At 46.7% G+C, this 24,119-nt stretch overlaps 1 protein-coding gene across 1 annotated transcript; it reads right to left on the bottom strand.

Moving 5' to 3' along the window:
- Positions 1-429: 429 nt before the first annotated feature.
- On the bottom strand, positions 430-23,569 carry LOC116270335. Its single transcript, XM_031655499.1, has 4 exons — positions 23,523-23,569; positions 18,954-19,187; positions 1,805-2,125; positions 430-1,301 (listed from the first exon to the last, which is right to left on the bottom strand). Exons 1-4 carry the CDS (start codon positions 23,567-23,569, stop codon positions 869-871), a joined length of 1,035 nt encoding a protein of 344 aa, XP_031511359.1. The 3' UTR covers positions 430-868.
- Positions 23,570-24,119: the final 550 nt, after the last annotated feature.

Here is a 24,119-nt window from a genome sequence, read left to right as displayed (position 1 = left end):
GTGCTGGGTGAGGATCACTCGCCAGATGGTCTCAGGGTGCTGAACTCCTTCTTCCCCCAAATCAGTGCTGCTCTTGGCCAGCCTGGCCTTGAGAGCTTTGCTTGGCCAGCGCCTCCTGTGAATTCTCCTAGCTTCTGCTACTGACCCCACTAGCCACCCAAGTCTCAGCAGTTTGATCATTCCTCCAAACTCCAATCTTCTCACCCCTTCCTTGCCCATCTTGACCTTCAGAGCTTCTGAGAGTTTGAAGGGAATCAATTGAACCCCCCGGTAAGTCTAGGGGACAGAATGGGGCTGGGGAGGGGCGTCAGCCATGCGAACAGAGCTGCCTGCCACTAAGGTCCTGTTATGCAGAGGAGGAAACTGGGGCCCCACGTCGCTGAGCCTGTGAGTGACCGGGTGAGAAAGGAAACACCTTCTAAACCCAGGCCGGTGCAGATGAGAGTCATCCCCAGTCCAGGGAAAAGGAAAGCAGGCCTCCGAAAGAACTCACAAGCACATGCCAGTGCCTGGGGCTGATTCTGAAGGCTGCCCTCTCCCCAACCCCCAGCTTTCAGGCCCAAGCACCCTGGGGTGCTCCCAGGCTCAGGTGGGCCACGGGCTGCCCACATCCCCACCGCTAACAAAGGCCCCACGCCCTGGCGGCCTCCTGAGGCTGGCGGCCTTTGAAGCACACAGCCTGGATTATTTAATATAATGGAACAGTGCAACCTGACCCATCAGAGACATAAATTTCCAGGTGTTTTAAATTTGTTTTCCCCGTCAGAATGGTAAATGGCAGATAGTAAAATTCGGCAGCAGGTCATGGCTGTGGGTGCAGAGCTGGCCACAGGCTGGGCTCCTGCCACTCCAGGGTGGGCTTGGCGGCCTAGGCAGCCCAGGGTGCACCACAGACTACCCTGGACATGAGGCTCCGAAGCTCTGAGAAGGATCCTAGGCCAGGGCTGGGTGGGGATCCCAGGCCCTTGGTTTCCGAAGGGGGTCTCAGGGTATCTAAGTCTTCTGCCCATGAGGGTCTCTCACCCTGACATCTGTGCAGAGAAACCGACGGCCCCAAGCCCCCTAGGTTAATTGAGGTGTGAGTGCCTGTAACACCCATAACGAGGTTTCTATTGCTCTTGCCAAGTTCAATTATGGGCGCATCTGCTTTCTGATTTTTCCAAGATGGTTTGATTTTTTTCTTTACGCCCAAACTACAAAGGAACGGTCCGCACGGTAGCTTTTGCAGAAGGTAAGAGATGCTGACTGCTTTTTCCAGACCCCTGCTTTTTTGAGATGTGTCAGAATCCACAGGGCGGCTGCTGAGGATAGATATTACTCCGAGTGATTCTGGAGAAATCCAGTCCTTGCTCCCACTCCCCACAAAGCCCTTCGCCCTTTTCCCTTCAAAGTCAGAAAGGATGTCTACCTTTTGTGAGGCAGGTTCCCCTGCCTGCTACCTAGAAACCTGTGATCTGTCACTTTGAACGGAGAAATCATTTCATATTTGTTTCCCAAATGGAAGCACTGGCTCAGAGAAGGTGGAAACCCCGGAAATTAGTGTCATTTAGGGGATGGAAGTGGGAAGGCCCTTGTTCCTTATCAAGGTAATTGTCATTCTCTACTTGCTTTGGGGGTAGGGCCTTAAACAGGGATAGCTTCTGGTGTAACGAAATACTTACATTTTACTGATAAAGTTCTATTGGTCCAGTGTTGTGTGAGTGTGTACATGTACGTGTGTCTGTGGGGGAGTGGGGCCAAGGCAACCCGGTGCAGAGCTGTGAGACAGTAGAGACAGTAGGCATCAGCTGGCCCTCGAACTTACCCTCTGGTAACCACAGATACGCACAGCTCACAAAGCTGTGTATGGAAGGTGTCAATGGAACACGGACAGTCGTTGGGACTAAGAAGCTTAGAAGCTAGAGGCAGGACAGGCTCTTTCTGGCCTTGTGGTGACGGAGAGGCTTTCTGGAGGACGTTGGCCTTCAGGCTGGGGCTAGGGAGATGCTGAGGGAGGGGTAAGCATGAGCTCAGGGAGGAGGAAGGCAAAGGGCAGTTGGGGCTGGAACACGGTGAGAGATGGTGTGTGAAGACCAGAGCCTGGTGGGGCAGGACCTCAGATGTCCTGAGAAAGCTGCTCCCCGGCCTGTTGGCCTTGCAGTTGTGTTTTCAGCCTGGAGTTTCTTCCTGATGACATGCCCCCAAGAGCAGGGGAGTGCTTCAAAGGTCAACTTTCTGGGCTCATTTCTAGAAACAGGAAATAGTGATTAGCAAATCAATTAATTAAGGCCTGATAAATCACTAGATTATAAAGAACGGTGGTTTGTTAACTGAAGACAGACCTTGGCCCCTGCTGAGAGGTGTGATTCTGGGAGAAGGCTGACCAGGAGCATGCTGAAGACAGAGGCAGGACTACCTATGTGTGAAATTCCAGCAGCCCAGCTCTACTGATGACAGAAATGGCCATAATAAACCAAGGAGGCCACAAGTCAAACAAATAATTTGGTTGACAAATAGGAGTATAAACAAGACCTTGATTAATGAATTTCCTAATAGTTCTCTGTTTATTGACATTAGCTCAGCTTGGTCATTAAGCCTGACATTGCCCATATATGTTGCATGGCATAACACCTTCCATTCATTCTGAGACTGCTTTGTAGCTTTTTGCCTGGATGTTTTAGGCTTTAAGTATTGTCTGCCTGACTGGGCCAGGAGCCCCTAGTTCTGAGAACCCTTTCTGTGCTTACTGAGAAAAAAGGAAGGTCCTGGAGCTTCCTGAGAGTGGTAAATAGAGAAGTGAGAGAAGAAAGAAGAGCCTGCAGCTTCAGCATCTTAAATCCTAGGTACTGGGCTGGGAATCAGGGTCCAGCTCCCTCTCACTGGAACCATTGTTTCCCTTTTAGACTAACCTGTTGTGCCTGCATTGCTCCATCTTTGAGGGGAAGAGCTCATTCCAGAAGGCCCTTCCTCCTCCTGGTGTTACAGGCATTGAAAAGGGAACACCGAATGGGCAGGAGACCAGAAAACACATTAAATAGAGCGAAGGTATCCCAAAAGAACATGAGCTTCTCTGAGGCTCATCTTGGCCAACACTTAGTCTGCTTCTAACTGAACTTGGCCACCACTTAGCTTGCTTCTAACTGAACTTACCAAAGTGCTTTGGGGAACCTTAGCCATTGCCTCTGATGTTCGGAACCTAAGATGGGGTTGCCCTGAGAAATTGCCAGTGTGCCTACAGTTGATCACCAATCCCTGGCCAGTGGACACCAAGAGCCCCTGTTCTTGTCCGTGGAACGGGAATGGGCTCTGTCAACCTGAGCCAAGATTCCAGCCTGGAGCAGCTTTGTAGGCAGCTTTAGCAACACGGTGAAAAGCAAAAGCAGGAGGAGTTGAAGCTGTAAATGCCAGCTGTATTTTTATTGGTCGTCTGCAACTTCAAAGCTTTCCCCTCTTTAAAGGAGGCCCGCGCAGGTATCCAGTCGGCTCTCCAAGCTCCCGGCCTTGATGCCTTATTGATTTTCAATGTGGCTTGACTCCCAGGTGGGCAGACTTCAAACTGGTCTGTATTTTTCTGCTGTCATGTTTCCATCCTTGTTAGTTTCCATCTCCAGCAAGATCCTGGGCATGTTTGAGGGCAGCTTTTCCTTCTTTGGCTTTCTCTCAATTTTCTTCTGGACAGGATTTCAGACATCCAGGGCCGCCACAGCTGAGGTTGTGTCTTGCGTGGTTAATACCCAGCTGTGCCAGATGCTGGCAAGTGCAAGAGAGAAGGTGCAGTCCTTGTTCTCAAGGGATTCACACCCATCAGTCCATCTAAATGTTTTCTCAGTGTAGTCACTATGGAAGGTGTGGCCAGCGGTGGAGGGTGGGGCTGGTCACTTGATGCCACCACCCCCTTTAACACATGCTCTTCAGAACTGACCTGAAGCCACCAAGTGTTTACTGAGCTGTTGTTTGCCCAGCACCGGGGAGAACAAACATTCATTCAATGCTTACTACAAATATTCATTAATACGTTCATTAAGTGCCTGTAGTAGGCCAGGCGCTGAGCTTTGCTGATATTTACTAGTAGTTTTATCTAAATTTCATGTAAATTCTATGCCACTCTGTGAAGCAGGTTATTCTTAGCTCCCCCTTATAAACGAGCATGCCGGATTGCAGGGGTTTAATCATTTGCGCACGCTTACTTCACAAGCGAAAGGCCGAGCAGGGTCTGAGCTGCTCTCGCCTGAGCACACCAGGCTGGGCTGGGTGTCTGTGTGTGCTGGGGAGGAAAGGATACAGGAAGCTTGCCATCTCATTGGCACACAAATCCTATTCATGTGGAATAAATGAGCAAGATGAGGCATATGTATGACAATAATAACAACAGCAAATATTTCTGGCTGGGTGCAGTGGCTCACACCTGTAATCCCAACACTTGGGGAGGCTGAGGCTGACAGATCACCTGAGGTCAGGAGTTTGAGACCAGCCTGGCCGACAAGGTAAAACCCCGTTTCTACTAAAAATACAAAAAATATTAGCTGGGCGTTACACGCCTGTAATCTAAGCTACTCGGGAGGTGAAGCATGAGAATCACTTGAACCCGGGAGGTGGAGGTTACAGTGAGCTGAGATCATGCCACTGCACTCCAGCCTGGGTGACAGAGTAAGACTCTGTCTCAAAACCAAACCAAACAAAAAAACCAATAGCAAACATTTCTATAGCACCTACCAGGTGTCAGGGACTGTTCAAGTGTTTCACCAATATGAGCTAATCCCCACGAGTGCATGGAGGCCCAGAGGAGTTGGTAATTCTCCCAAAGTTATGCAGCTGGGAAATGTCAGGGTTGAGATTCAGACACTGTGTCTTAAACACTTCATTGAGTGTGGAGACGGCCAGCGAGGGGCACCAGCAGTGTGGACTGAGCAGTGCCTTCTCTCTGAAAGCTTCATTGCCTGCTTTCCCAGACTTGACCTCTTCTAACCTCCAAAGAGCTGTGAGGCAGTGGCCAGGCCTCAGTGTCACCCTGCTTGATAGATGAGGCAGACCGATGCCAAGTGGGTGCTTAGGATGACCCAGACCACACCCCAGCCTCCTGTCTTTCCACTGCTGGGACTTTCTAGAGAGAGAGAGAAAAAAAAAGTATCTTATCCAGTTGAGACATTGAAGAGATGTTTGGTTGGAAGTGTCTCACCTCAAATCTGGGACAAACGGATCCAGAAAAGCAGTATCCTAAGAAACTGATCCAGCGAAGCCAGTTCCTCTTCTGCAGTTCCATCTGCTCTGGCTACTAAGGGAGCTGGGAAAGTGATTTTTGTGACTATAAAAGAAAGAGGCAGTGTAGGTTGGAGAGGAGGCTGGGTCCAGGTCCTGGGGGAATTCCCTGGTGCCCTGGGCACAGGCCTTCTGCTCTGCAATCTGCCTGGCTCAGCCACGCAGGAGGAGAGGCCTTTGAAGTCACAGACCACCAATAAAATTGCAGCTGGCACCAGAAGCTTACAGGACTCCAGGCGTGAGATTTTACACCACTAAGGGGCTAAGCCAGCGTTGACAGGGCTTGGAATGTGCCCTGGACTCCTTTTTCTTCTGCAAGAACCACTAGGGTGCCTCAGACCCTGGCTACCCTGTCACCCAATCAATCAAGGCTGCAGCAAGGGCCCGTGAGTCACCGCAGGGAAGCGAGAGGAGCAGCTTGCAGTGTGGACCCAAGCCTGAAGCACATGCAGTGAACAGCTACAGTGCTGCAGGCTGTAAGCCCAGGCTGGGTTGGGAGGGCACACGCGAGGCAAGGCTCTGTGAGATGTGAGGCCAGCAGCAGGGGAGAGCAATGAGGATGGGAATGGTTGTGGGGAGGAGATCCTACATGGCGACGCTTTAGGTTTCAGTATGAGCAAAGGCATGGAGGCTGGAATAAAGGAGGCACTGTCGTTCTTCCTCCTCCTCCTCGTCTTTCTCCCTTTCTCTTGTCCTTTATGTCCTCCTTTTTTCCACAGTCTTTAAACTGCTCTTTACATCTGCCCCAGTGCTGGGCATGGCCCCATTTCTCCTATGGAGCTCAGGATCTGAGACAGGCAGCATCCTCAAGGCTGGGTTTTGGACCAGGACCTGAAGAAAGGGGGTTGATGCCAAGAGAAGCTGGCCAAGCACCATGACTGCCCAGATAGTCATGAGCACAGTGGGAGCAGAGCTAACCTTTGGCGTCGTCCTCACCCCTATGCAGAGTTTTCTCTGAGCACTCACTCCCTGCCTCTTGGGAAGCAGCTGTTGATGCAGCTCTTCTGAGGCATTTGGTGGTGGGTGGGTTCACTCCCTTCAAGGATGGTGAATAGCAGAAGCCCTAGGGATTGAGCTGAGTGGGGAGAGCCATTACCTGGATGTTGTAGCCAGGAAGGGAAGCTGAAATAGAGACCAAACAAACACAGGAAATGGGCAAAGGAATGAGTAGGGAATGATCCTGGAGGAGGAGGCTCTGGGGATGGGTCAGTGGCTGGGGTCTTCACTACGGCACTCCCCTAACCTAACTGAGCCAGGAGATCAGCAGGGCTTGTTTTCCTGACCCTGCTGATGTAGCAAGGAAACCGTCCACAACCAGCAAGGACTAGGAATTATAATACTTTTGCATGCTACAAAATACTCCCACCAGCACAGTGACAGTTTATAAATGCCATGGCAATGCCCAGAAATGACTTTATATGCTTCTAGGAGCTGCTCGCCCCTTTTCCAGAAAGTTCATGAATTACCCACCCCTTATTTAGCATATAATTAGGAGTAGGGGTAAATATACCTAGCCAGCAATCCACCAGTGCTACTCTGCCTGTGGGATAGCCCTTCCCTGTCTATGGAGCAGCCATTTTGCTGTATGCTGTTGCTCAGATCAACTTGCTTCCTTTCACTGTTGGCTCATGCTTGAATTCTTTCCTGAGTGAAGCCGAGAACCCTCTTGGGCTAAGCCCCAGTGTTGGGGTTTGCCTGCATCATAACCAGCTGTCCCATTTGGGCAGAGACACTTAAAAGGGTAACCTCGTTAAAGTTTCCAGTGTTGGAACAGGAACCTTGATGGGGGACTATGGAGTCTGCAGGGGACAAGAGAGACTTGTGAGCAGCGAGCTTTGGTGATGTACCTGCACACACAGGTCACACTCCAAAGGCAGCCTTCTCATTTTCCCTCCTCCTCACCCACCTCACCCCCCACGTTGGTCTTTTACGAAGAATTGTCCTGACCAGGGAGATGACAGTAGTAAATCAGGTTGACTCCTCCAAACTTGCAAAGCTGTTGTCACTAGTACCATCGTTTGTCTTGGAAAAAGCAGATTCTTCCCTGCAGCTATATCAATAAGAAAATGACTGATTGAAGAAGGGCTGGTAGACTCAGGTCAGACACCTAAAGAGAGCTATTGTCACACATACCAGGGTTGGTGGGTCCAACTCGCCATGTCCTGTCTAGAACCATGGGGAAAAACACCATCATTCTGGTCAGGCACTGGGGATATGGGGATGTATTAGTCTGTTTTGTGTTGCTCTAAGGGAATACCTGAGACTGAGTAATTTATGAAGAACAGAGGCTTTTTTTTTTTTTTTTTTTGGCTTACAGTTCTGCAAGCTGGGCAAGGATGGCACCAGCATCTGCTCAGCTTCTGGTGAGGCCTCAGGAAGCTTTTAGTCATGGCATAAGGTACTGGGGAGCAGCCATGTCACATGGCAAGAGAGAGACAGCAAGAGACCTGCCAGGCTCCTTTAAACAACTAGCTCTTTCGTGAACTAATAGAGTGAGAACTCACTCATTACCAAGAGGATTGCGCCAAACTATTCATGAGAGATCTGCCGCCATGATCCAGCATCTCCCACCAGCCACCCCCTCCAACATTGGGGATCACATGTCAACATGAGGCTTGGAGGGAAAAAATATCCAAACTGTATTGGGGATTGGGGGACATTACTTTATCCTGAGTGTTGAGCTTCCATATCTGTCATCAAATCAGCCTTAGACATCTCACTGGAATCTAATGGGGAATTGCTGGACCTACCTGCTATGTGCAGACACCTTAATACATGACATGATGAATCAAGGTAAACCCATGTCCACTTTTTGCTAATTATTGAGAAAGGCATTTAAAAGTGGAGAAAGGCCGGGCGCGGTGGCTCAAGCCTGTAATCCCAGCACTTTGGGAGGCCGAGACGGGTGGATCACGAGGTCAGGAAATCGAGACCATCCTGGCTAACACGGTAAAACCCCGTCTCTACTAAAAAATACAAAAAAAAAAAAAACTAGCCGGGCCCAGTGGCGGGTGCCTATAGTCCCAGCTAGTCAGGAGGCTGAGGCAGGAGAATGGCGGGAACCCGGGAGGCGGAGCTTGCAGTGAGCTGAGATCTGGCCACTGCACTCCAGCCCGGGCGACAGAGCGAGACTCCGTCTCAAAATAAATAAATAAATAAATAAAAATAAATAAAAGTGGAGAAAGTCTCCCTCCAAGGACATTGGGCAGGAAATTATTAAGTGTGAATAATATGAAACTGAGGTTGGCAATTTAAAAATGAAGTTTACAGAATGCACACAGTCAAATGAAGGTTTTCACCCTCGAAGTGGCCATCATGCATTGGGATATGCATATTTTGCTACATACTCTCTCTTGTTCCAAAAAGATTTTTAGGTGACAGTGAGTAAGGACTCAGATATTGTTTAGTGACCCTTGTTGTGTGTGGCAAAACATTTGATCAAACTGTGCCCGACACTGAAGACAGATCACACGCTGCCTGAGGCTTGTGGCAATAGGGAAATGATGACAGGGACTCAGATTCTTGGTGTGTGTTGGGTTGCAGCTTGTTGCTTTTACGAAGTCTTGTAAGAATGCAGTGAAGTTAGGGTAGCGTGAGCTAGTTTGCAAGAGCAGATGGACAGGAACAGGACTTTGTGCTGCTCTCTTGCCTGCAGCCTGGAGTCTAAACTGACTGAGAGTTTGGTAGTTTGGAGCCTTGCTGGGTTGAAAAAGCCAATTGTTTCTGTACCTGAAACTGAAGCAGAGAGTAAGTGGTATTTGAGAAGTCATAGACTTAGCAGAGGATAAAATTAGTGTTCTGTCATACAGCTATAGGGAGCCTGTGGTCTAGGTGGGCTTAAGGGGGGCTGCCTTTCCACCCACATCTACGCTTTCAGCTGGCCTCAACATAGTTACCATAAAACTACGAGCACTGGCAGAGCCCAGCAGGCGGTATGTGAAAGAACAGTTTATAGGTTTAAAAATTGTGAATAGGCAAGCGGTTAAGTGGTAGCTTTTTACATATGGAATGACCAGAAACAAAAGTATTTCAAATGTATTTGAAGAAATGATGTTATCAAATGAACCATAATCTTGGCCTTAAAAAACGTGTTCAATCCTTAAAACCATTCCGGGGCACCCAGTCCTGCAACAGCAGGACAGGGCCTGCAAAAGCCTGGTAATTCTTCAAAGTCCACATTCTCCAATAGCCACTCAGATGTGACCCGGGAGGACAATGGACATGAAGGTGTCTCTGCCAGGGAGCAGAACAGGAGTTCCAACAGTGGAAGGAACTGTAGGCTGATTATTTTGGAAGCAAAAGCCCTACGTTAAGGGTATACACACTTCATGCAGAAAACTTAGAGAACTGAGATCTATACCTCCCCACACCAACCTCCCCTAAAACCCTGCAAATTACCTGTTATTCTGTCACATTTGATGATTTTAGTATAAGCAGGCTTTTTGCTAGGAACATCTATTTACATATTTATTTGCTATGAAAGTTGATTATGCTATATTTGTTATTTTATATTCTGCTTTTTAAACTTAGCAATATATTATAAACATCTCCATTAAAAATTCTACTTGAGCATGATTTTTAATGGTTGCATAATCTACTGTGTGGATCTCATACAGCTAGGAATTTAGATTTTTAACTTTCTTATTTTTAGGATACATTTCTTCAAGTGGAAATACAGGGCCATAGGAACTGACATTTTTGTGATTTGATTCAGACCCTACTACCCTCCACAGGCATGTTTTGTTTTTACTAGTTTGCACTTCCCCTGGCAGTCTTTGAATGTCCCCATTTTCCCACTCCTACCACACCGGCTGCCACTCATTTTCATCTTGGGGATGATGTGGTCTGAGACCAGCACTGCTTCTCTGCAGTGAAGAGCTATGGCCTAGTATTTTCTTTTCTTTTCTTTTTTTACCTTGGCTCTGGCCACCCTGGAGGATGGTACACTTTTTCATATTCACACTGAAGACCTTCCTTCGATTATCTTCTTGTTGACTGAACAGAAGCCTGAGGGTAACCATCTATGTGATATTTCCAACCTTGTACCTCATTGTCCAGTATGGCCCAAAGCGTGGTGGGTTCCTGCACCTTCTGGAGAAATCCTAGATATTCCCTCAGGGCAAATGCCCTGAAAGAAGGAATGCCCTAGGGTCCCAGCACACATAGAAGGGGAATCATCCAGCATCCAGTCCTTAGGTGCTTACAGATGGAGGATAGAGCACCTTTCCTAATAAACAGAATTCTCCAGCACTTCCAGATCACTCCTATCTAACCTGGTGACCCGCTATTATCATCAATAGAGATTTCTGATTACAAAAGCCATCCTTGTTTTTTGTGGATATTTAAAAAAATGGAAGTATGAGAAAGAAAACTAAAGTTATATATACCCTACAGAAAGAAAAAAAAAAACCTCACTGTTGACATTTTGGTGTATACATGTGCAGAATTTTCTCCTCTACATATGTTTTCCTCAGAGTTGAGATCATATATATGTGTAAATTTCTTTAAAAATTATTATAAAGAACATTTCAGAGATAAATATTTGTTATAAACATAATGGTTGCATGATATTTGCACATGCAGTATTCTAGAATTTCTTTGCACATTTCCTTATATCATTGCACTTTAGATGTTTCCAAGTTTTTTCTTATAACAAAATCCATAATCCTTCATAACCATCTTTGTGCATAAAGCTTATCTTCATTTGGATTATTTCCCCATAATCAGTTCTCATATATGGAAATGTATGTGTTTCAGAAGAAAAGCTATATATGGCTGTAGGCAATATGGAGGAATATTACTTGGGAAAGGCCATCTGGCTACTGGTTAAATCTCACCAGAATGGGATTAAAGATCAGTTGGATAAGCAAATGCATGGGTCACTGTGGAAGGCTGAATAGTAGCCCCTCAAAGATATCCACAGTGGAATCCCCTGAACTTGTAAATATGTTCTCTACATGGCAAATAGGATTTTGCAGATGTGATTCAGTTAAGAATTTTCGGGTGAGATTTCCTGGGTTATCTGGCTGGGCCCAATATAATCACAATGGTCCTTAGAAGTGGGAGGCAAGAGAGTCTGAGTTACAGAGGGAGATGTGATGACAGAAACAGAAGCCAGAGAGATTTGATGATGCTACACTAATGACTTCGAAAATGGAGGAGGAGCCACAAGCCAAGGAATGTGGGCAACCTCTAGAAGTTAGAAAAGGCAAGGAAATGGATTCTCCTTGTAGGGCCTGCAGAGGGAACCAGCCCTGCCAACACCTTGACTTTAGTCCATTGAGATTGATTTTGGGTTTCTGACCTCCACAACTGTAAAATAATAAATTTGTATTGTTTGAAGTCACCAAGTGTGTGGTAATTTGTTACAGCAGCAATAGAGAATTAATCTAGTCACCAATCAATTATAAGAGCAGAAATGTCACCAAATAAGTGAAAAATCTGGCATAGGTCACATTTCCATATATAATCTTCAAATATCCAAGTTCTAATACACAGGTTTACTTCTTATACCAGTTCTGGCAACTCTGCAAAGCAAATGTGCTCCATATAACAACTCAGGGAGCCATGAGGGCTGCATTTCTAAAATACATGACCTTCTTAATCAATGAGGCACAGGAAGGGAGAGAAAAAGCCCTGCATGGGCTCATCACTGCCTCAGCCTTGGAGTCACTTCCTCGCCCAGCACATGGCTCTGCCCTGCTCCAGGGGGCTTGAGAAGTACAGGCTTCCTGTGCCAGGAGGACAACAAATAAAGTCTACTGTGACCTCACAGACAGTGCACTCCACAGTCATGGGAAACAGTCTCTACCATTCTGACCCTGTGTCTGTTAAGTGCTTAGGTAACTCACATTTGTGAGTTGCATGGTGTGAATTGTGGGTGTCCTCACCTGGTCTGAGACTAGCGAGTTGACTGTTGCCCAGAGCTAGCAGGCAGAGCCAGCTGAAATTCTGAAAGTGGATTATGCATGGAGTAATGCTGTTCTCAGGAAATGAGCGATTTATTTTATAATCTAAAATTTAAATGTTTTAATAATATACCTCCCAAGAAGACGCCCGGTTCAGAAAACTGCAGAGGAGTCATGGAACTCAGCAGAAGGCCAGCTCCCTCTCTGGGAGGCCAGCTTCAGGAAACCAATCGTCCATCCACCTGATTCCAAAAGAATTACAGAAAAATGGAAAGCCAGGGAAAAAGACCATAAATTATATTTTCAATACGACCTTGTAACGTTATCCATGGATGTTACCTCAGACTTCAGTGAGTGCAGGGGACTAATGCTGTCCATTTATCAGTGATGCCAAAACTGGAAAATGAAAGACAGTTCCAAATGCACTGAGGGGCTAATGGCACATTCAGTGTCTGGAATTCTATTTTATATTAATCAGAATTTTTAAAATGAAAATATGTTGAATGTTCATTACTGTTGAAAAATAAGTTTCTCCTTTATGTCTCTAAATGGGAGTTAAGTATTTTAAAAATATTGTTTTGAAAGCCCAGGATCATTTGTCTCCTTAAAATGCCTTAAGGACTCACCAAGTGGCATTCACTTGGCAAATCATTGGTGTAACGTCTAGTGCTCAGCCTTGCTTGCCATGAATGGCATAACTCACATTAACCAAACTCACACAGGCACAGGCTGCTGTGGAAACCAGAAGGCCAGCCTGCATCTTTGGGAGTAGAATCCAGGCACAGAGAATATGTCTGTACGTGTGTCTCTGCACTTAGGTGTTAGGACCTGTGTGATGACAGGGGTGGGTGTTCCAGAGAGGGAAATATTCCTGCCTCTGTGCCCCTAGACAGTACTCAGGTGAGCCTCAGTCATGCCCCATGTTTCTCCCTTCCCCGTGTCCACAGGGATGGTTCAGCGTCTTTGCTACTATCTGCTGGCCCTGAAGCCATTCTGTCTCTTACAAAGACCTCTATTCTGCTCTTTTATGGGTTGGTTTTAACACTCAGGGAATACTTTCAGATTTCTAATCTCTAAGATTAGAGATTAGAGAGAGACCAAATGTACATCCCCAGCTTCTGAGATATTTAAAATGTATTGTGGAGCGGTAATAAAAATACAAATTGTCATGCCTTACATGTACATGGTGACTTGTAAGTCCCAACGTACCTTCTGCTTTACCATCTCCTTTGATTTTCCCAATAGCCCTGTGGCCAGGCTGGGAAGTGTTAATCCACATTCTAGTTTTAAGACCTGCATTTCCCATTGCCTTCAAGTGTTCACCTGACGGCTTCACCAGGCCTTGCAGTAAGCGTGTCTGAGATATGCTATGTGTTCCCCACCCACTTCTCTTTGTCTGGTGGCCTCTGTTTTTTTTTTTGTTGTTGTTGTTGTTGTTGTTGTTGTTTTTGAGACGGAGTCTTGCTCTGTCGCCCAGGCTGGGGTGCAGTGGCCGGATCTCAGCTCACTGCAAGCTCCGCCTCCCGGGTTTACGCCATTCTCCTACCTCAGCCTCCCGAGTAGCTGGGACTACAGGCGCCCGCCAACCCGCCCAGCTAGTTTTTTTGCATTTTTTAGTAGAGACGGGGTTTCACTGTGTTAGCCAGGATGGTCTCGATCTCCTGACCTTGTGATCCGCCCATCTCGGCCTCCCAAAGTGCTGGGATTACAGGCTTGAGCCACCGCGCCCGGCCTCTGTTTTTGTTTGTTATCCCATCTTGTTCCTGATGGTCCGAGCTTGCACCCTTGGCATCCTCGCTGGGCTTCACTCTTCCCCTTGGCCTGCTCATCTGGCCAGCTCCCCAGTCCTGCTGCTTCTGTCTTCAAGAGCACCTTGAGCTCAGCCTCCCCCTCTTGCTGCTTTTCTCACTGCCATCTCCCTTCTCCCTTCTCTCCTGAATAACTGCAGGTGCCTCTTAACACATCATCCCTCTTGTTCTGGAAGTTGGATTAATCACCCTGGAGTGTAGCTCTCATTGGTCACTCTCCTGTCCACAGTCCTCCATTAGCTCCTACAACATAGTTTATTCCAAACTCCTGAGTGGCATTTCAGAACCTCCTGATGTGTCTCCAGTCAACCTTTCCAGTTTCATCGCCTCCTCTGCAACTTACATGGCAGCTACATTGGATCCTAGGTGCTCCTCAAGCCTCTCTCAGGCTTCTCCACCTCTGTGTCTTTAACGTCACCGCATTAGTGAAAGGATTTCCTCTCATTTTGGCTTGCTGAAGTCCTGCCTGTTCTAAATTTACCCAGGTGTCCCTCCCCTATACAGCCTTCTCAGTATGTCACTTGGAGGTAGGTTCTTTCTTCTATGCATTCCCTAGTCCTTTAGAATTATCTTGGAACATTATCGAATTTGTCTTGTGGGTGGGAGGAGGGAGAGGATCAGGAAAAATAACGAATGGGACTGGGCTTAATACCTGGGTGATGAAATAATCTGTACGACAAATCCCGTGACACACGTATCACAGTAACAAACCTGCACATGTATCCCTAAACCTAAAAGTTAAAAGAAAGAAATTCTACAACTAATCACTAAATTTAACAAGGTTGCAGGATGCAAGATCAACAAATACAAATTAATTGTATGTTTATATATCTACAAAGAATCACTGCCCATTACAATTATGAGTAGTGCAATTTAAAATATCATTGGAAAATATCAAATACTTAGGAATAAAGCTGAAAAAGATGTAAAAAATCAGTACACTAAAAACTACAAAATATTGCAGGGAGATTATTAATGGCATAATGAAATAAATGGAGACATATACTAAAAACAAAAAACAAATTTGCCTTGTATTGTGGTTACTTATGTTGAAGTCTTAATCTTTTTTTTTTTTTTTTTTTTTTTTTTTTTTGAGACGGAGTCGTTCTCTGTCACCCAGGCTGGAGTGCAGTGGTGCAATCTCAGCTCACCGCAAGCTCCACCTCCTGGGTTCACACCATTCTTCTGCCTCAGCTTCCTGAGTAGCTGGGACTACAAGCATCCGCCACCACACCCAGCTAATTTTTGTATTTTTACTAGAGACTGGGTTTCAAGGCATTAGCCAGCATTGTCTCAATCTCCTGACCTTGTGATCCGCCCACCTCGGCCTCCCAAAGTGCTGGGATTCCAGGTGTGAGCCACCGCACCCGGCCGCTTAATCTTACACACTAAACGACAAGCCCCTTGAGGGCCAGGACTGTGTTTTTCATCTCTGCAGGCACCAAGCGAGCCTATCAGCATCCTTATACATGAGGCCAGCTTGATAAATATTTGCTGAATTGAGTCAGTTCCCCATCTGGCATGCAGACAGACCGAGAGTCAGAGAAATTAAATTCCCACCAGGTGGGAAACCGCACTCACAGCCCCCAACTCATAATGCGATCTTTCTTTCCACCACCCCAAGAGTGACTGGGTAGCCGGAAGTCCCATTGGTCATTCAACAAACATTCATTAGGTGCTAACTACCTGTCAGGCATTGGGTGCCCGGGATACAACAGTGAACAAGACTGCCTTAGACCCTGCCCTCCTTGGAAATTTAGCCTAGAGGGGGAAGGCAAACCTAAATAAATGGTAATTAAGAGCTCTAAGGCGAGAAGCAAAAAGTGTCGGGATAGAAAAGGGGGATATGACCTGGGCTGGAGGGGGTTGTGGGATAGTCAGGCAAAGCTCTCCCGAGGCACTGGTGTTCAAAACAGTCAGCTAGTTGACAAGAACCAAGGAAAGATTGGCTTTCTTGCAGCATATTGAAATGCCCCGAGGCAGGAAATAGCTTAAAAGAAGGCCAGGGTGCCTCGAGCCTACAGGGGAGAGGAGACATCAGCAAGAAATAAGGTTGGTTAGGGAGGGTGTCTGATGGCAGAGAGATAGGCCATTTCAGAGGCCACTTATAGGAGGGGCTGTGGTCGGAAGGGGGCATGGAGAAGTGGGCAGACACAGAGTAGATAAAGGAGATCGGAGGGAAGATTTGGTGTCATCAGGTGAAAGAGTATGGAAGTGTAGGGTAGAAAAGTTACAGCAGGACAGAGGAGACTGGATGGACAACCACCCCCAAACAACCCTCTGGATGACTGCTAATGGTGAGCCCACGCTTGGAAGGGAGAGGCAGTGTTTAATGCCTTTTCCAGCTACTGGTTTGAGAAGACTGGGTAGAGTGGACAAGTAAGCAGAGGCCTGGGCAGCACCTGGAGGCCTGGTATTATCCCCTGTTCCTCCATACACTTCTGCGTGACCTTTGTAGGATTTGGAGTCTCTTTCGTTTTCATTTTCTGAACCATATGGTGAAATTAGTAAAGCCTCACAGCTGATGCCAGTAAAACCCTTTAGATTCTCTAACAGAATAGGACTCTCAACATCCTCTAAACAATGACTATTATTTACACTCTCTTAGTTAATCCTTTCCTTGAGAAGGGGATTTGTGTATCAAAGAAAATGCTAATTTTTAAAAAAGGGCAATTGACAACTCTTGGAACTCATCATGGCAGACTGGCCTTTGCAAGGTGGACAAACCCTTGCAATTAGAAAACAAAAATGCTGCCAGCGCTCATTGGATTAAGAGTGTAGAAAAGCAAATGTGTTCGAATCTTAAACACATCATAATTTTAAGCATCCACAAGTGTTTAGAAAGTGTTAGCCGCTATGAGCGCATACATCCATTCACTAGTTAAACATCATAACCTGTTTCTTTTCTAAACACATGGGCAGGAGAACAGAGCATGGTTAACATGTTAAACACACTGACATGTTTACAATGTGTTGCAAGAAGGTGTTTAACTTTTTGTGCTCCAAAGCTAAACACTTTGGAATTACAGGGCTGGCTAATTCCGCCTACATTTAGCATGGCTGTTGCCTACTGGTCCCTTTGGTTTTGGGCAGAGCACCTTTGGGAAAGCAGACCACGTAGTGATGACTTGGGTTTCATAAAGAGCAGCCCGGGCTCCTTGCTGCAGGTTCTTGGATGTTGATGAAGTGTGTTTCTGAAAACATATCATGAAAGAAATTAGAGTCAAATTCATAAGTTGCTGGACCGAACTCATGCTCCATATTAGCATGGCTGCTGTTTCCATGTGCAGGTGCACATTTTATCCTGCTGGTGAGGGCTTTCCAGGAGACTCCAGACACAGGCCAACTAGGGCCTTGGCCTCTCCTACACAGTGGCTCAGACTTTCACAGAAAATGAATAGATTCCCAGAAGTTAGATTGAAAAGAGGGACAGAGGAAAGAGGAAGGAGAAAGAAAGAAGGCGATGAATATTTTTTTTTCTCTGGCTGCTGTAACAAATCACCACACTACTTGGTGCTTAAAATGATATAACTTGATTATCCTTCAGTTCTGAAGGTTAGAAGTCCTAAAGGGATCTCTTTGGGCTAAAGTCAAGGTGACCGCAGGGCTGGTTCCTTCTGGAGGCTCCAGGGGAGAAGCCATTTTCTTGCCTTTTCCAGCTTCTAGAGGCTCCCTGCATTCTTTGGCTTGTGGCTCCCTTTCATCTTCAAAACCAGCAATGGCCAGTTGAGTCCTTCTCACGCTGTGTCACTTTGACTCTGCCTCTCTTGCCTCCCCCTTTCACTTATAACGATGTTTGTGATTGCAGTGGGCAATTCAGGGTGATTGGGATACCCTCCTTGGTTTAAGATCAGCTGATTAGCAACCTTAATTGCATCTGTAACCTTAATTCCCTCTTGCCATGTAACCTAACATATTCACAGGTTCCAGAGATTAAGACAGAGGCATTTTAGGGGGCCATTATTCTGCCCACCACAGGGTGTTATCAGAAGCAAGGGTAAGAGAGAAAGAGGATAGAAAAAAAGGAATTACACTAAATTATGCTAAATTGAAATCCTACTTAGCCTCATAAAATCCCTTGTATCAGGGTATGGGCTAAGCTACTATAACAAAAGTACCCCAAAATACAAGGCAGATTATTTCTCTTTCATGCTAATAGTAGAGGTAGATGATCCAAGGCTGTTATTGTGGTTCTGACATCCCCAAGCAGGTAGTTTCCATTTTCTTTTTTTTTTTTTTTTTGAGACAGTTTTGCTCTTGTCACCCAGACTGGAGTAAGGTGGTGCAATCTCAGCTCACTGCAACCTCTGCCTCCTGAGTTCAAGGGATTCACCTGCCTCAGCCTCCCAAGTAGCTGGGACTACAGGTGCATGCCACCACGCCTGGCTCATTTTTTGTATTTTAGTAGAGACGGGGTTTCACTATGTTGGCCAGGATGGTCTTGATCTCCTGACCTCGTGGTCCGCCCACCTTGGCCTCCCAAAGTGCTAGGATTACAGGCGTAAGCCACCACGCCTGACCTAGTTTCCATTTTCTAAGTCCAAGGAGATTGCTCCAATTTTCCTCAACTTGTAGCCTGGAGGAGAGGAGGAAAAAACCAGAGGAGGTCGTGTGCAGTCCTTTTAAGGGTATGATCTGGAATTGAATTTCTCAGCCTTGACACTGTTGGCATTTTGTGCCAGATAACTCTCTTTAGTCAGGGGCTATTTTGTGCACTGTCGGTGTTTAGCAGCATCTCTGGCCTCTATCCACTAGGTACCAGTGGTGACAATGACAAATATCTCTAGACATTGTCAGGTATCTCCTGGGAGGCAAAATCATCCCCGGTTAAGGACCACTGATCTAGAAAAAGTATACATTACTTCTGGTGTCATTCTATTTCCCAGAACTTACCCATCTAAAATTGGAAGTTCTGTTATTAGAGAGAATGAATGTTTGGGGACGACTAGTAGTCTTTTCATCTGTTTCAGGTACTCAGCCTGCCAAATCACTGAGGTCCCACCTCATGTCTGAGACATCTGCCTGGAATGCACAGTGGTCCAGCAGTGGAGGGGAGGGGCTGAAGGTGGTCACCAGCGGGAGGAATTTCTGGAGTTCTTGGCCGAAGATCTGGATGGTCAGCTTGTACGCCCTGTCCAGAGCTATCTGAGGGGATTGGGCAGTCGTGCATTGGAGCCTGGCTTCCCAGAGCTGAGGGGGAACCAGAACATTTCTGGGAGCCAGCGGCTTGCCATTTCTATGTAACACATCATGAGATGTAGCTTGACTGGTGAGGGCTGTGGCCCAGGGGGCTCTGATTTGTAATCTCTTGTTCTGTTCTTAGTGGGGCCAGACTGACCGTGGGGACTCACAGGCCAGATTTGTATAGGGTAGTGGGTTTAAAAGACATTTAGAACTGGGTTTTACATCTGTTTCTGTTATTTATTGGCTATATGATTCCTCAGCATCTCAATTTCCTCACCCATAATATTAGGACAGTATTATCCCTTGCTAAAATTTGTTTAGAGGGTTAAATTAGGTAATGTGTGAACAAGACTTAGGTAGCCTTTCTGGGGCTTAGTAAACACTTGATAGATGGTACTCATCTATTCCTTTATTCCTCAGACATTTCTGAATACCTACAATGTGTAAGGTTCTGTGCTGCATTCTGGAAACATGAGCGTAGCAGGAAGCAAAGTAGATCTGGTTCTTCTCTGTGGTTACATTGTGGTAGTTACTACTGTTATTATTATCGTCCTCATGATTCTGGACACAGGCCTAGAAGTTACTCTCTGCCCGTGGTAGGGGAAGGCTGAGTTAGCAATCCCAGGGCTGAATATGTAGGAATGAGGCTGGCTGGTGAGGCCCAGCTTGGATGTTGGATGGGGGCTAGTAATGGGGAAGAGTAGAGGGTTGACTAGGGCAGAGCAGCCAAGGACTTTGTCCTATAAGCCAGAAGAAGAGAATCAGAAATCTCTGGGAATCAAAGCTATGAACTGAGTGGGAGCTGCCATCCCAGGACTAACAGACTGGGTGGGAAAAAGCCAACCATATGAAGGGAGGCCAGAGGACAGGGACAGGCAGCTGCCTGGCAGAGCTCCTTCAGCCAAGGTTGGAGGAGCTTGAAGGCCTGGCTGAGTCAGAGACTGCTAGAGCTACTCCTGGTGAGACCAGGCTTGCTGATGAGGCAGGGAGGACTGTGTCTTTGGGCGAATGGGGTGCTCCACGGGCAGTGTAACAGCAATTTTGGTAAAACAGGACAGCTCCTAATCTCCCTGTTCCACCGCTGACTTCTCTACTTCTCTACTACATCATATGTCTTGGCCAGCCAATTATGAGAGCAAGTTTGGGAGGCAGGTCACCTCCATTAAATCATCAGGGAGTCACCAAGTTAATGATGGCTCCAGGCAGTAAGTCTCAGACTTTTTCCATCTACAGTTCACTCTTGGCAAAGTAAAACACCTCACATGTTCCCACTTACTAAAATGGAAACCCTTCTTACTAGAACGCAACTTCAATTCCATGGTCAATTACCATAATCACTCCCTTGTGTATCCCTTTGACGTCCTTGTCCCTCTCATTTCATTGTACTGTTTTGGCAAAACCATAACCATGGTTAGATCCAACTCTCCATTTACTCCATGCTTGTTGATGGAAAAAAAAATACAACCCTGTGACTGATCTCCCTTTAAATTCAGGGCCACAATTTTCAAGGAGGTTAGTAGTCGCTGCTAGGTCATCATGCACTATGTCCCGAGCCCATCCACTCTCCTTGATGACACCTTTACACCATCCCTTCTCTCTTCACACCCCTAACACCTTCCCCCCATATTACTCCTGGCACATGACCTTCTTCCCTCTTCAGACCACATCTCCCTACCTGCCAGCATCTGACCTTGTATATTCTGTTTCCTTGACTCTAACAGGGATGAACTTTCCATGCTCCTCTCTAGAGCAAACCTCTTCACCTGCACACTGGATTTCACCCTCTCACCTACTCAAGGGTATTGCTCCAACAATATTGCCTGCTTCTCTCCCACATCTTCATTGTTCATTCTCTCCTGAATCGTTCCCACCAGCATACGAGCATGTGATTACTTCTTCCATTTTAAAAGAACCTTTTCTTGAAAGTTTTCTCCTTCAACTTTTTGTTTGATTTTTACTTGCTGCAAAACTTCTCCAGAAAGTTGTTTGTGCTCATTCTTGCCATTTGTTTCCTCCCATTTTCTCCTAGACCCGCTGTTTGTTTATTCATTTATTTATTTTTGAAACGGAGTTTTGCTCTTGTTGCCCAGGCTGGAGTGCAATGGCATAATCTTGACACCTAAGTGCTGGAATTACAGGCGTGAGCCACCGTGCCTGGCCTCTTACTCTAACCAGCCTTTTGCCCCGGTACTCCACAGCCTGCTGTTGTCAACCTTTACATTGCGGGGTCCGGGGGTCAGGTCTCAGTCCTCAACTTTGTTGATCTAGCAGCTTCACTTGACTCTGTTGATCCTTTTTCCTCCAGGATGTGTATTCTTCACTTGACTTCCAGAATAGCATGGCTCTCTTTGTTTCCCTCCTGTCTCACAAGCTGTTCCTTCTTGGTCTCCTTTGCTGGTTCCTCCTCATCTCCTTGATCATTTAGGGTTGATATTCCCCAGGGCTCAGTCCTTAGTCCTCTTCTCTTCTTTATTTATATTGATTCTTTTGGTGATCTCACTCAATCCCATGACCTTGAGTATTAAATACCATGGACAACCAAATTTAAATTGATGTATCTGGGCTTCAATCTCAACTTGGATGCCTACTTGGATGGTACCTTAAGCTCTTGATCTGCCCTGTGCCCACCCCTACCTAGTGAACCTCCTTCATCCATAGCCATCTCCATCTCACTGGTTGGCAACTCCATCCTTCCAATAGCTTGGGCTCCCCACCTCCCTGGCTCCCATCCTGGTTGGAACCTCCCTCCTTTCTCACCTGGATTACTGCAGTACCCTCCTAACTGCTTCCATCTTTGTCCCTCTACAATCTATTCTCAAAACAGCAGATTAGACAGAGGCTTTTAAAATTTAAATCAGATCATGTTATTCCTCTTCTCAAAACCCTTCCATGGCTTTCTATTTCCCAAAGGCCTTGTGGGATCTGCCAGCCCATCCCAACTCTACCTCTCAGGACTCATTCCCTTCTATTCTCCCCTGCTTGTTTACTCTGGTCCTGCCTACTAACCTCACTGCAGTCAGTTCCTCAAACACACCAGGCAGGCTCCACTTTAAAAACTTTGCACTGCCTGTTCACTCCCTGGAGTGCTCCTTCCCCAAACAGCCATATGATCCCCTCTCCCTTCCCTCCAATCTGCTCACATGTTACCATCTCAGTGAGATCCACTCTGACTCCTCTGTAAGCTACAACCTGCCTCCTCCCAAATCCTAACCCTTCTTACCCTGTTCTACTATTTAATGTTGTTTCCTTAGTAGTTATCCCTTGCTGACAGTCTACACACTGTACTTTTTTTTTTTTTTTTTTTTTTTTTTTGAGACGAAGTATCACTCTTGTCCCCCCAGGCTGGAGTGCAATGGCACGATCTCGGCTTACTGCAACCTCTGCCTTCTGGGTTCAAGTGATTCTTCTGCCTCAGCCTCCTGAGTAGCTGGGATTACAGGCGCCTGCCACCATGCCCGGCTAATTTTTGTGTGTGTATATATATATATATATTTTTTTTTAAGTAGAGATGGGGTTTTACCATGTTGGCCAGGCTGGTCTCAAACTCCTGACCTCCGGTGATCCACCCTCCTCGGCCTCCCAAAGTGCTGGGATTACAGGCATGAGCCACCGTTCCCGGCCCGTAGTGTACTTATTTTAAACGTTTTTTGTTTACAGTTTTCTCTTAATGGGATATTAGTTCCAAAAAGGAGGGATTTTGTTTTGTTTTTGTTCACTGTGATGAATCCCAAGGATGTATAACAGTGGCTGGCAATAAGTAAATATTTGTTAGATTATTGCACAGAAAAATTATTTCTGCTATGAGAAGACCTCAGTGAAGGATGTCTGCCATCCAGCCAGCCATCTGTTCATTCATTCATCTGTCCATTCGTCCATCCATCCAGCCAGCCTAGTCATTCAACAAGTGTGTTTGGGCACCTGGTTAATTTTCAACCTAAGTTTTTGCTTGTGGGAAAATGGTGTCTATCCTAAAAGAACTTTCAATCAAGTTAAGAGGAAAAGCCCAGACAGAGGAATCATTAAACAGAACGTAACCATTGTTAATTTAAGTCCGAATTAAAAGCATAGACATTGTCGCACTGGAGGGCTGGTGACGGGGGTAGTAACATAATATTTATGGCCTGGCACTCCCATGGATTGGAGATCAAAGAACCTTTGAGGACCCTACTTACTGCATGTCCTGGGGATGCTGAGAATCTGCTGGGAGGTGAAGGAAAACGGCCTTTGACAGGCCTGGGGGAGGAGCAGCCTAAACTGGGAGCCCAAGGCTGAGACAGGAGCTGTTCTCCTTCCTGTTTCCTCTGAGTTTTCCAAGACTACCACTCCTGGGAAAACCCCAGAGGCTATGAGTGTTTTAGCCCCTGGGGCAGGGGGGATACCTAGTTACCTGTGTCCGGAGAGCTGCCCTGCCCTGAAAAGCAGCATCCCCAACATTTCTTAGTGGAGCTAAGACCCCAAGCAGCAGTGAGAGGTGACAGCGAAGGCCAGGCCCTGGGCATTCTAAGCCTGGAATCCTTCCACTCAACCCACTCCACCAACTCAGTAAGGAAAACAGTCCTAATCCCATAGCCCCCAAACAAACAGCTCACAGCTGGCCGGCTCACCAAAACAAATAAATCAGGTCTCCCGCCAAGGGCAGGGCAGATTGAGCAAGGCTCAGATCCTCTTACTTATCCTCTTTGTTTTGTCACCCAATGAAGGATTGTGAGGGGGAGGAGGTGGTGACACATAAAAACACATCTGGAGGTACTGCTGCATCTCAGGGCAGGAGGTACAAGGGGGACAAACAGAGGGATCAGCTGAGGGGCATCAAAGAAGAAAGGACTGAGGAGGTTCAAATGAAGAATGGACTGAGGGGGCTCGAGGGAGAATGGGCTGAGGGCAGCTGGGGAGGATGGACTGAGGGAACTCGGGGAGGATGGACTGGGGAGGGCCGGGGAGGAGGATGGACTGGGGGACTCAGGGTCAAGTGGACTGGGGATTT

The sequence above is a fragment of the Papio anubis genome, chromosome 14, assembly GCF_008728515.1.
Source record: "Papio anubis isolate 15944 chromosome 14, Panubis1.0, whole genome shotgun sequence".
In the NCBI taxonomy this organism is placed as follows: domain Eukaryota; kingdom Metazoa; phylum Chordata; class Mammalia; order Primates; family Cercopithecidae; genus Papio; species Papio anubis.
The sequence above is the reverse complement of the archived record's forward strand: the minus strand, read 5'-3'. Positions and strand labels throughout refer to the sequence as shown.

Excerpts from the sequence above, each read along its gene's own strand:
- LOC116270335 (XM_031655499.1), bottom strand. The coding sequence starts at position 23,569 with ATGTTGGGGATGCTGCTTTTCAGGGCAGGGCAGCTCTCCGGACACAG. Across the intron at positions 19,188-23,522 it reads GGGCAGCTCTCCGGACACAG|AAATGGCAAGCCGCTGGCTC; the intron begins GTAACTAGGTAT and ends TGTGTTACATAG. Across the intron at positions 2,126-18,953 it reads GCAGATGTCTCAGACATGAG|GCCGGGGAGCAGCTTTCTCA; the intron begins GTGGGACCTCAG and ends CAAGGCCAACAG.